The 14,288-nt window shown below is 36.4% G+C and overlaps 1 protein-coding gene across 1 annotated transcript; it reads right to left on the bottom strand.

Moving 5' to 3' along the window:
- Window positions 1-3,464: 3,464 nt before the first annotated feature.
- LOC144448683 (uncharacterized) lies at window positions 3,465-6,071 on the bottom strand. Its single transcript, XM_078138969.1, has 3 exons — window positions 5,521-6,071; window positions 4,927-5,071; window positions 3,465-3,876 (listed from the first exon to the last, which is right to left on the bottom strand). The coding sequence occupies exons 1-3, from the start codon at window positions 5,971-5,973 to the stop codon at window positions 3,713-3,715; spliced, it is 762 nt and encodes a 253-aa protein (XP_077995095.1). The 5' UTR covers window positions 5,974-6,071; the 3' UTR covers window positions 3,465-3,712.
- Between the last annotated feature and the right edge of the window lie 8,217 nt (window positions 6,072-14,288).

Here is a 14,288-nt window from a genome sequence, read left to right as displayed (position 1 = left end):
GAGAGAGAGAGAGAGAGAGAGAGAGAGAGAGAGAGAGAGAGAGAGAGAGAGAGAGAGAGAGAGAGAGAGAGAGAGAGATGTATTGTCGTTTAATGTTCACAAAGTGCTGATACCTTCAAAAACCACCCCTGTATACATGTATTCGTTATACTCGTCAAAGTCAAAAAATGAAGTATCCTAAAGAAATGAATTGTTCTGTGGCCAATTCTAATACGTTGGCTTAGAGGAAGACAGAAGTCTTTAATCCCCCCTGCATCGTTGGATAATTGTGTGGATACTAACATAAGCAGACGACAAGCTGGCAACTTATATACTCAACTTCTGCACGTGAACTTGCACTTGGTCGGGCTCTTGCACAAAATGAGTTACCCCGCAACAATTCACCGTGGACAAATCCAAAGTTATACTAGGATTACCCTGGTGAAACTTTCGTCGGGCATCAAGTCTGTTCCCTGTTGAGCTACAATCAACTGAGCTTGTACATCAGGAGCTGCTGCATTTCCACGATTAACACTCGTGACCAAAGCATCAGACAAACAATTGCCATCACCCACAATAGATTCAGAATTGTTTGTACTGATATCGTGTCCTGTTATTTCTTCCACGACACTGCGAAATAACGGCACGTCTTGGAAAGTGTCGCAAAAGAGGCTGTGGTTTACGACGATGCGGGTCGGTGTGTCTGAAATGTTGCCCTTATCTACCAAATCTTCTAATTCTGTATGAACCAAGATAAAAATGCACGTGCACGTGTGATCGTGTTGTTTAGGCGAGGTTAAATAAAATTGGTTATATAGATTACTCAGTATCTGGTAATGTCGAACTAAGGCTGACGACTAATTCACTGCACCGTTCATTTCCGACTATTTTTCTTTAAGGCTTGCTAGTGCAGGTTTTTGATGCGTAGGGTGTCTCTCATTTTTTTCATTTTCTTTTGTAAAGGTGATGGGACTAATCATCAAAATAATAACATATCACTTTAATTGCAGAAGTTTTTAAAACAGATGCGGTATCTCCGATATTACGATTTAAATCAAATGTGATCAGATTAACAACTACTAGTATATATTAACGTAGAATGCATTTCAGAAATAAACCCTTTAAAGATTTGCTGTTACTCTGTTCAAGAACCCCCCAACTTTTCTCAGTTAAAATGAATTTTTTTAAAAAAATCTGTGGTCACCGTCCAAAGTTTTCAAATAGACATCAAAGTTTTATCAAAATGTAGTCATTTTAGAATCCAATATGGCCACCAACTCCTGTGTTAACTTGGAGAAAATAAAAGATTGATGATTTCCTTGAAAACAAGACTTTGATTCTTTCTCCCAATTTATTTATTATCTCAAGGGTATCATATGACAGCATTTAGAGAAAATTGAACATTGATTTTTACGTGGAAATTAGTCCTCCAGGCGCATTCATTGATAATGTATGATTTCATGCAACAAATCGCAAAGCTGTGCAGGGAAAGGAAATTTGTGTCATATTTTGTGGCGGGAAAGTGATTCGTAGTGTAGAGGTCAGAGTTCAACTTTGAATGATTATACACTGATAAAAGTTTAATGAATATAAGTTAGGGACAATAAAAGCTGCAAAAATTTGGAGGTAATGACGCAGTCCCTAAATTGAGTAAAATCACTAGTATTTTGAATGAATATTCTGTAAGTAGGTGGAGATAGGTTACTACGGTAACCACGACCTGACTACTCAATATGAAAGTAAATAATCACTTGTAAAGTATTCTTTTGACAACTTGTTTTTTTTTTAAATATAAAATATTTCTCTTTTTGTAGTGTAACAGTATATGCATATACGAGGCTTCTTTGCGTCATTGCACAACGTTACGTTGCATTCGAGGAAAAAATGTGCTCTGGCCTGCGCGACTTGGCAAATATCTTGACAAACTTCCCCCGGAAACTGGGAAGGTTGAATTGTTTGGGAAATAAAGTTGTCGAATAATGACGACCTTGAACTTTTGCATGTAAAAACTAAAAACCAATATTAATATTAGAAAAAAATAGCACATTTTCGTATTTTCCAGTATTTTTCTTTTCTCAAGATATTCTCCGTCTCCGTATGGCAGAGAAGAGCACAGAAACAAAGTTGTAGTTCGTGAGAATTGAAATATCAGCAATAAACTGTCTCGAAGTGTAATCCGTGTCGCCATCTCTCTAGACGCTAGATCGCACACTGATCACAGTGCTAACAGAAAGGTCGCATGGTTAACATGTCCGCAGGCAAACTGCTCTGAAGCCCGACAAAGTCCCACTTTTTATGATCACTTCCACTCTGTTCTCCGATTATTGCGCGTATCGAGAGTCTTTCATAAGCTTCATGGTCTAATCATTGACAGATAATCGTGACATATAACGCCTAAGAATTCCTTTTCTTGCCCAAGGGCTGCGGAATTTACTGATGATAATATTGGTCAGATGGCTAGACAACGCCCCCAACGTCAGTATATCACAGTGCCGGTCCCCATATGCTACATGCAGGCAAACTCACTGCGTGTAATCGAGGGAGGCTCTCGACCCCTAGGGTAAATATATCTTTGGTGTTATTATCAAAAAGTGTGTTGCCGAACGGAAATCATCTAACTGTTTGGTCACGGAGCAAGTTTATTAATATTTAAAAGAAAAGGAACAATATTCATAACATATATATATGTATATGATTCTAGACAGCTGAAGGCATTGACAGGTGAAATCCAATAAACGTGTTCGTGCAAAAAAACATGACTTTATCGCAACGTTTTTGATAATAATTTCGTGATAATTAATTACATTGACTTGTTGGCTGTACAATGTATTTGCTAAGACTGGTACATACATGTGAACACAGTAAACAAAGTGCAGCATTCTTATAAATTTGGATTCTACGTGACTGTGCAAAATTCCGATTTTCCCTCTTTTTCGTCGAACCTGTTATTCTTCTTTCTGTTGTTGAAGATAATGGAATAAGAATTTCGCTGGTAAACTCTGTTAGATATCCAGGAATAAATATCAGTACATTCAGTATTTGTTTCGCGGGTAGCTCAAATATTGATCTGATTAACAAAGTGATCATGCACTTGGTGACTCACTCACGAGGCTCTGCATGTTTAGTAATAGTATAGACACAGTATACACATCATTCTGGGATACGGTAGGGGAGCTTATATATATACTAGTATATATATATCGTATCTCCTCGGGTTAGCGCCCTCACACGGGCAAGCGCCCAGGCCTTTCTTTTTTACAATGTCGACTTATATATATCATTATTACATTTATTACAACTTTCTTTTCACGAAAATATTTTCTTTTCAATAATTTTTCATGACTCTATGCTAGCATATGACAGCGAAAAAGTTTGGATTTATAATGTACAATATGCATTTTATATACTGGCATAAAAAGCGAGTAAATACTAGGGCCTCAGGGAGCATTCAGTAATCACACACAAAGCAAGGTGGGGGGGGGGGGGGGCTGGAGGAATGAGAAGGGGTGGGGTGGGGTTAGAGTCGCAATTTACAAATCGGATCTTGGTTCTCTAAAATTCTCAAATGTTTTTTTTTTTTTTTTAGAAATTCCCTCGTCTATCATGCACAGTTTCACAGTATCATGCAACATTGTGTATTTCTTTGATGTCTGAGATAAAATAAAGCTGAACTGAATTGACAGTGATCCGTACTCTTTTACGGTAATCCATGACTGTCCTGTTTTGGAGACATTTACTTTGTTGCGGTAACTATCATGGTGGGTCCAAGCCATTCAAGTTTTCCTTCTGGATTTCTTGGTGCTATTTCTTTGAAAACATTGAAAGCATCTTCAATGAATTCTTCTTTCCTATCCTCTGGTATGTGCTTTAAGTGTGGCGTCTGAACTCCAATGTAGGCTGAAAATGATGGAAATAATTATAAAGTGATGAAATTAAATATACCCACACAATGTATTTGCAGAAGTCACATTGAAGGCGTACATGTTCTATTTCCCGCTGTTTTTCCTGCCGACTTCGTTCACGCGAGAATAAACACTTGTAAGCTAGGTAGCCTTGCTGATAAGAGTTGACAACTGTAGTGTACAACATGTACAGACGCCAGCTAACCTGCAAACAGCACGCCATCGCCTTGCGCAACAAAATCTCACTAAAGTTGCTACGTTTAACGTCTGGCTCGAGTTAAGTACAATTGTTACATTGTGTCTTCTAAAGATTACTCAAATAATGTAGCAATGTTAGGAAACATTTTGTCTCGCCAGATGCCCAAAACGTGGCAATGTTAGTAAAACTTCTGTCTGACTAGATGACAGTAGTTTAGTATTTGTCTATTCAAACGACGTTTTGTTTCAGGTGAACTGACTTCTGTTGTAATTGCAATGTACGACAACGGTCATTTTACTATGAAGACATATTTCTAAAAGGACAAGTGAATTTTTCTAATTTGGGAACTGTCATTTGTAATATGACAAAATTCATTCAAGTTAGCAATGATCTGCTAAACAAGGATGCGGACACAAATGAAGGGGGGGGGGGTGTTTTTTAGGGGTACTAATTTTCGTGAAACTATTTAAGGGAGGTCACTTTATTTCCTGCAATGATAATTTTGATATTTCTATGACAGAGGAGGGGGAGGGTAAGTAATTTGTGTTCAAGGTCTGGAGGGGGGGGGGTGAATCTTTTCCACAAACTGGGCATCTGTAAAACAACGCCATATCTCCTGTAATGTATGTCCCATCCCTACTGTAATGGAATTTCAGGCAACGAAAACATGGCAATGTTTGTACGATTTTTGTCGATCCAGACGGTGTTCTATTTCAGGGTTACTAGAGTGTATTATACTATACTTTCATAACTACCAGTCTATTTTATAATCAACAAATATTTTGAGAGTATTCGTTTGTATACTGGGAAATGTGATTAAAGCTTTTCCACAAAAATAGTTCTTACATTTATGACCTACGTCATCAAGATTTGCGTAAAACTTCATATCTCGCTCTATAACCTTAGCGTTAGAAAATCCACATTCGCTTAACAACTTCTTTACATCATCTTGGCTGCCTTTGTAGTACAATTCATCCGAAAATTTGTATCCCTGAAATATAAGTACAAAATAAACAAGATAAAATATCATTATAACCAATTGATCAGAGAGAGAGAGAGAGAGAGAGAGAGAGAGAGAGAGAGAGAGAGAGAGAGAGAGAGAGAGAGAGAGAGAGAGAGAGAGAGAGAGAGAGAGAGAGAGAGAGAGAGAGAGAGAGACTGAGCCAGACAGACAGACATACAGACAGACAGACATACATACATACATACATACAGACAGGCAGACAGACAGACAGACAGACAGACAGACAGACAGATAGGCAGATAGACAGACATTTGGAGAGGACAGAAGGCACATATATAGAGAGGGAAAGACAGACAGGGGACAGCTGAACAGCTGAGGGAGATGATTATATATATATATATATATATATATATATATATATATATATATATATATATATATATATATATATATATATATATATATTCTCTTTGTACCTTGAGTTCGTCTTTCCACTTTGGATGTTCGTTCATTCTGTAAAACAGTTTTGTCATCGTCCCATCCACATTTCGATGTTGAAATCGTAGCAGTAAGGAACCACCTGGTTTTACACAATAACTGATATTGGTGAGGAAAGCTTTCTTGTTCCGGATAAACCTAAACACTGCTATACACATTGCTTTACTGAAGGCTTCCTTCCATTCTGGTTTCATTGCTGACTGATCTTCAGCGTCTGCTACATGGTAGAATGTTTTACCTGTGATGGACTTAATGCCTGCTCTGTCTGCAACAAGTTTAGTAAACGACCCTGTACCACAGCCCACGTCTATGATGACATCGTCTGGGGAATATGAAACGGTGTTGGAGAGAAACTTCCAGACACCCTCGACCTGACTCTTGCGAGCAACCTGTTCGTAGACGTTAATACCACTAGCTTTAGACTGGTCCATGGTGGTCGGTAAAACGTGACAAATGTACGTGCAGAGAGAAGTAAAGCTGTAAAAACTAAGTTACTGGTGTGAAATATGAGTGTACACATAGACTCTCGTTGGGCTACGGTCTATGGTGTACTGCAGTTTCACGTGATACACATTGAAGGTACGACCCCTGTCATGTCAAACAATTGCAAGGCGTATATTAGGTTGACGTACGTGTACGAATGACCCCTACCTATCACGACAAGCCGTCGGTCAGTAAACAAGTCGGTACATTATGTTGACAAGATTTGTGTCTGATCATGTGCTGTGTTCACTGAGCTAGCTGCATCCGTTTGCCATGCGATGACTTCTGTTGCTGTCCGCTGTTTATTGTTTACACCATAGGAGTCTCAAATTCAGTCTCAGTTATGGTCTCACTTTGGACTTCCTACAAAATGAGAGTCTCAGACTCAGTCTCAATTATGGTTTACATGGGGTCTTATATACCTGGAGGTCATAGCTCTATTGTCAAGTTGAAGTGGTTCAATGTACATAGGGGTGCCGAGAATTAAACTGGACAACCACGAAATAGCTGACCCTTATCGAATATAGGGCAGAGGGTAGGGGCAGGGGAAATCAAGCCGTAGCCCTGATTCCGTATTCTAAAAAATGCCCCTCCTTCAGTTCCCTAAAACATGACCCTCCCCTTGTTCATGATTTCAAAAAAACATGGGTTAATATAGTGTCAGGGTGTGACAAGTGGACTAACTAGAAAACACGAGACGAGACGGGTTTCTAGTTAGACTTGAAAAGGGACCTGTGTCTCAAAACCAATGGTTAGTAGACTATACCACAGCTACCACCACATTTATAATTTTAAAAAAAAATGGTTGTATCCCACGACTACCAGCACAGTAAATTTGTGGGGAGACACCACGTATTTTGATTTGGTTGGTATAGCTGAGGGCACAGACTCCCAAAGACTAGGGTGCAAAACTGGTATTATCGGGACCGAGGTTGACATCCCCACTCCACCACATTATCCCAGTATCTTACCACAGTGTTCTCCTTCACTCCTGTATATAAGAAACCCCCCTCTCTTAACACCAAAACTAACAACTGATTCACTACATGGTGCGATTTGACTAATATGTATATATGTTCAATGTTATGATACAGTGGTGGCAGCGATGGGATGCCAAAAATCACAAGTTAGATAATATATAGATTTAGCAATAGTAAAAGATGACCTTATTTCATTATCTAAATCTAAAACAGACAAGAAAACAGACAAAGAAATAAGATTTTAAATTACTATTTTGTTTTAGAAAAGTAACTTTTACCAATTGTATTCTGGGATAGATTTATGAAAATTGACAAATCTAGCCTAGAAGAGGTCTTGTGTACACTGGTGTGAGGCATTCTGGGAAATATACAAAGCTAGGAGTTTCACACGTCTTGAAATAATAGCTTCAGTACTGTTAGGTTGAAAGTTTTCAAAATGATTTTGTACATCACTAAAAGATGCACAAATATAATACAGCTAAGATCAAACTTAGCCGTACCTTTGTTTTCTTTTTTTAATCGCTCATTTGCTGGCATCTTCCATTTCGTAATCCACTATGGCGTAGTTCCCCGTCTATTCATGGTCAAAATTTGCATAACAAATGAACTACTAGTCACAGTACTAAAGCTGTGCTGGCTATTTCGGAGACGACATACCATGCAAGTGTTGCGTTCTATATCTGTTTGACAGACTCAGGAACCATAAATGAATTAGTTTGACCATAACACATATCATGAGTGATTGGAAATTGACAACGGTTCAGTACAACTGAAATGGCTGAAACTAAAGGAGGGGACCGCCATCTTGTGTGCGACGAAGACGGAGGTATGGAATATAATACTGAATGTGAGTGAAGTGAAAGTTCTTTTACCGACAGGTTCAGGGTAGACGTCTTGGATTCTTGGTATGATCACGAGTAGGGCGATAATTTCGTCTACGAAATATGACTCTATTCGTCACAATCGGCTGAAATTGTGCAATTGTGGAATGCAGTTTCAGTGTAACGTTGAAGGATGGATGTCTCTTAAAAGTCCGAGTAGTTTGTTAAACGCTATTTGTTTTCTTAAAGGTTCTATTTCTGTACTCGTGTCTTTGTGTGCATTGTTCTCGCGTACAAGGCAAAAAGTGTCCTACATTCTTGGACGGTGTAACTTGGATTAACTGTTGTGCATAGAACAACTTAACCTATTCTGGCGCGTGGCGTTGTGCTGTTCAAACATCGCTATATATAGTCCGTAAGGTATAGTTAGATACATGTTCCCAGAATACTGACAATCTAGTTTTCATGACTTTATACCATTTGCCCCGTTTTGTCATAAATGAATAAATAAAATGGTTTTTCTTCAGTAACGCAATGATTTATATGATTTATCTTAGTGAAGGGATGGCAATGATATAACTGATATCAATCAATTAATCAATCAATCAATCAATCAATCAATCAATCAATCAATCAATCAATCAATCAATCAATCAACCAACCAACCAACCAACCAACCAACCAACCAACCAGCCAACCTACCAGCCAGTCAGTCAGTCTGTACGTTCATCAATCCGTCTGTCTGTCTGTCTGTCTGTCTGTCTGTCTGTCTGTCTGTCTGTCTGTCTGTCTGTCTGTCTGTGCGTCTGTCTGACCACCTGTCTTTGGACACGACATGTCAAAAACTATCTCTGAAAACTTAACACATTCTTGAAATGTTATGTTGGGTAGGACATGCATATGATCATGATGACTAGTTAATTTGCATTTAATAATAATAATAATAATAATAATAATAATAATAATAATAATAATAATAATATATATATATATATATATATATATATATATATATATATATATATATATATATATATATATATATATATATATATATATATATATATATATATATATATAAAGTTAATGATCTTGACTAATTAGGGGATATAGTGAATTATTGGCCAGGATTGAGTATGACCAAGGCGTCGTCGTATTGATATATATAGCGTGACTTGCAAAGTAATAGGCAAATTTGCATATTTAATAATATTTACCATGGTGATAGCATGATCCACGATAACTATGAATGTTACCAAATTTTGTGGAAACATTAATATCCCGATGAATCGTATAAGTTATTGATATAATCATAGTTGTAATGCCATAATGTGTGTTTAATTTGCATAATTAATTGCATTTACCTGTCAGTATATATATCAATACATTAGTTGTAGCTCAGAATGTCATCAAGCGTTGTTGAAATATCAGTTATAGCATGGTTCATATGTCTAAAAGATTTGATTTTTGTAATGTGCATAATACGTGACTAATTTGCATAATTATTGATGTTTACCGTCAGGGATATATCATCAGAATTTCAACATTTTTTGAGTATAGTATAAAACTGCGATATCATGACATAATGTCCTATACATGTTGACTTGCAGGTACAACAAAGCCTTCAGGAAAGGTCTTCTTCTGCTACAATGAGATGGACATATCACAAGTAGAAAGAATAGTTGAAAAACTAGAAACAGAACATAATATACAGTGTGTCTTGGACCTCAGAGACTATTTAGCTGGAAGACCGATAATAGAGAATATAATATCAGCGATTAAGCATTCTAGTAAAACTGTCCTTGTACTATCGAAAGCTTTCTGCAACAGTTCGTGGTGTGAATACGAAATGCTCCTCGGTCTTCAAGAGTGTCTCACCACAGGCAAGAAATGTTTAGTGCCAATTATCCTGGAAGACTGTGTAATTCCTCCATCAATTGCTCCATTGGCATGCCTTGACGCTCAGGAGTCAGACTTCTGGAATCGGTTCATTGATGATCTGGAGTCAGGTATGTCTTTTATAAAGGGAAACAGAACAAGGTTGATTTCGTCAGCTGCATCGCCAAGGGTGTGAAAGTCACAAAAACTCATTCTAACCGATCCTGCTACGTACAATTTCTCTGATATGCAGCTATTCACGTTTGCCAAACCTTGTTGAGAAGACCTCTGTTTTATGTTGTGGGGAGACATCTTGAGTAAGAAAACAATGTTGGTTAAGCTTAATACTTCTTGAAACTTTGCCCACAGAATGTTGAGACCAACTGTGAAGCTCCTATTATTGTTTATTTACCCATGATGCTTCGCCAATTATTATAAGTCTACTTGAGAGAGGTCGTATGTGGCAGTTCTTAATGCAAACTTACTCATCTTGGCCATGTTAGCTCGAGAATGGCTGCTTTAGGTGAAACCATCCTCACTTTTGTTCCTTTAGGACTTGTTAGTAATTAATTTTCTAACTGTAATACTACTATCTCTTTTTATTGTACTACTGAGTTTCAAATTTAATATTTCTCAAATTGACTACTTATTAAAATTATGCTCTTGGATAGAATTAATCATACATTTCATTAATACTGACGGGATTCAATAAGACTATAATTATCATCAAACTAAGTATTTAGATCTTTATAATTAATACGTAGCCAACACCATAGCAACCAAACATTATGATCACGATTAAACATTCGTAGTAATATAAACTTAAGCTTGATTTCCTTTATCCTTATTTCAAAGTACACTTAAGCTAAAACAATAATTGGTCAATTCATGATTACTTTAACTTTATAAGAGGAATATACACATCCTCGATTTTGATTGTGTAATATTTGTTTTACGTTTTTTAAGGACGTCTTGACTATGTTTACAATAAACTTTTAATTTCTGCCCTTTCAGATGGATCAAATGATGACAATGAAACGACGTGTTATCCTTCATCACCTATCGTGGGAGGGATTCACGAAGGACATCCAGGTAATGTATCGCAAATTGAAATGGTTTTTCAGTTCCTATCTGCATTTGATAACGATATAGATTCACCAATTTATCATACCCCAATCATCTAGTTACAAAACTCAAGTATATACTAAACACAGTTTCCACACCATTTCTTGAATTTAACAACTTTGAATTTGAGTTTTGGTGTTTCTGTATTGAATCTCACAACTAGAAAATGGTAGGAGAGTTTGTAGTACAAGCAGTTTTACGTCTCACACTTGATCTACATATTCACATTTCAGTAACCCTAAAACAAAGGCGATGTATCATCTTGTAATCTTAAATAATGCAAAGAAATATTCATGATTTGTAAGGTACCAAAACCCTACAATTTTGTGTGGGAGTATGGTGGAGTGAGGATGGTCAGGGTTGAGAACATGAAATGTATAGATGTGATGTATACACAGATGACATATATATAGTACAAATATCTATATACATCTGATGTACAATATTGTATTAACATAACTATCTCATAGCAAATGAATACGACGGATTGTTAATGAGCAATGTTGCAAATGCGTTTGTGTTTTAGAGAAGAGTCCAAGATTGCAGATTGTCTCTGCTCCAGATGGTCCTGTGTGTACAGGGTTCCGTACACCGCATTATCCACATCCCAAGTCCGATCACTGTATTGTACTTGGTGTTCAGGAGTATACAGATACGAATGACCTTACACATCACGATTTTACAGAAAAGGTTCGTATTTAATTTGTTGTGACATGACATTAAAAAAGAATATCTATTTATGAAGATCAGATTTGTGTATTTAATATGTTTCTTTACAAATACGTTTTATGTATATACAATACAATAACCATACAAGGCAGACTTACATGAATGTTCGGTTGGTTAATTACAAACAGGATCTGCACAAATGGAAATGATGAAATTGAATGATAAAAGGTTAAAAGAAATGCGAAATAGGAAATGTTAAATTACAGAAATTTATATATGAAATTACACATGGTAAGTTATACCATATATGTAATTACACACAGAGACATAACACTATGTAATGTATATATATATATATTCCATACATATGATTGCATATCATGTTCTTGATTCACATATCTGACAATGCTTTAGTCAATCAGATGTTTCCAATCGCACCATTATTACCTACATGATGGCATACACATGTATGATTCTTTAATGCTAAAAATAATCCATCTTTTTTTAAACATTATAATTATTTCTCTGCAGAATTGTGAATATTCGATTAGATTAAAGGAAGTTGTATGCAACAGACTATTGGACAAGGATAACCTTCGATTACTACAAACAAAAGAATACACTTCGAAGAAAACATCCCTCCAAAGGCAGCTGTCTAATACTATCAACCGAGATTCTATGGTTTCAAAAGAGACTGGACATGATTCATCCAGATTCTATCGTGTATGGGATGGTCTTAAACACAGACAAGGCATAGACGTCAACGTAGCTGGGAGAGGATCAGAACTCCAGAAATCCTGGATGCGAACATTTTGGTTTCGGTTCTTTGGAAAAGCTCGCCATTTCAATATTGATTTTGAGTTGTATAAAAAGTACACAGATGGCAAGAAAGCAAGTAAGTGTTCCATTTTATACCTGTTATTTCCACGTAATAAACTCAACCATTCATGTTCTTTAAATTATGTTCATATTTTCCATATTTCGAGATTTTATATATACCTCAATTAAAATGGATTTACGTACAGGAAACTGCTAATAATAAGTTACCCATAAATAACTTTTCTGTAATATGATACGATTTCCCCCCAGATATATATTATCATTGCATTAACAGACTTTAAAAAACATCTTGATGTTTTTAAAATAGTTATCTACCATATAATTTAACACGCCTTCTTATTACCTTCTAATTACTTCCACTAAAGAGACATGCGCTAGAGTTGAACAAACCTGAACAAGTGATTCGATGACGTAATTTTTGTCCAAAAAATTACACTTGATATCAGGATGTTTTGGAATACACATGCATAAGCCTGTTAATGTTACATTGATATCGTTTACGCTTTAAAAATTTGCGCAAACACTGGATGAAAGTGATATTTAAAACTTATTGCAGGGCTATAAGGGTATGTGTAGACGTTTACTAAGTGTCCGAATAATGCCAGGCAATAAACGTTTTTAACACATCACATTCTCAGACATATTCTGTCCATAGTTAAAGAAACTCACTGGTAGGATTCCTATGCTGCATTACTAGTACCCTAGGGAAACCAGAAAACAAAGTGTGTCCTCTGCATGCAAATTGAGGTCAATATGGGTCACAAGTTCGTACAACGTGACATGATCTAAGCCAATCACTGAAGTGTTCGAAAATGATTTGTTATAAAATTATTTAACATTTACATAAAGCAATGCCCTCAATTTGGCCAGTGTATATAACAATGTATATTTTTTTGACTTAGTACTAATAGACAGTCTAACTGTGCCAGTGGAGACTAAAGGGAAACGTCCAAGGAAAGGAGTAGAAGAAGTATACAAAACCCTGTGTAGAATGCCCACCATCGAAAATCAAGGTAAGTGTAAACAGAAATCAAACAACTAGCCTTAGTATTTATAGCACAGGTAAACCAAGTTGTACGCATTCAAACAGAAGGTATGTAGTTCATTTCATCAGTTTTGTACATGACAATGCAGGTATGTCTCAATGATACTGTAGTTTTCAAACTGTGAGTCATAATGTTAAAAAAAACATCATAATATTCCCACATTCTGTTTTAAACCACTGCGCTATGGTAGAAGGTATGAGAAACAAAGTTTCGATAACAAACAAGTATATGGAGTAATGCAGGGTTGGGTAACAGTGCTACTCAAAAATTAAAATTGCATACTTTGAGAAATTCAAAACATGTCGAATATGCTGTATAACTTCGTTATAGTACATGTACATGTACTGATGCGAGCAAACGTTATTTTTTGTGGACAAAATAACAGACGGTTGTACGAAAATGTCCTGTTGAATCCATTAACATGGCACAGAATCGTACATTAGTTAGTGGTGAACTAAGAACGTTCTTTCGTTATTTCAAAATGAATCAGGAACAAGTTTCCATATAGCAAAGAATTGGAAAAAATGTTAAGAAGTTGAATTTTCAGGGAAAGTGGTCCCTGAGACACATTCATATGAAAAGCAGTTGTGATTTCAGTATATCATTGACATTGTAAGGTTTTGTCCAAATGTAGGCCATCTGAAGAAGAAAGATTATGATGACGTAATAGGACGGATGACAAAGGTCCAATTTGAAGGTAGGAAATTGCTTGCTCTTATTATAAGTTTGTAGTTAGTTAAGTCAAGATAAAGCAATGTTGATTATTGTTAAAGGCGAGGGTTTCAATCCCAGGTTCTGTTTTTCATACCTAACATTTAATCCTATTTCAAAATAGGCCGTTAGTTGAAGTTATTGTTGCCCCCCTCCCCACCTCCAAAAACCTATAAAATAAACAATAAACTCA

The sequence above is a fragment of the Glandiceps talaboti genome, chromosome 17, assembly GCF_964340395.1.
Source record: "Glandiceps talaboti chromosome 17, keGlaTala1.1, whole genome shotgun sequence".
NCBI classification, from domain to species: domain Eukaryota; kingdom Metazoa; phylum Hemichordata; class Enteropneusta; family Spengelidae; genus Glandiceps; species Glandiceps talaboti.
The sequence above is the reverse complement of the archived record's forward strand: the minus strand, read 5'-3'. Positions and strand labels throughout refer to the sequence as shown.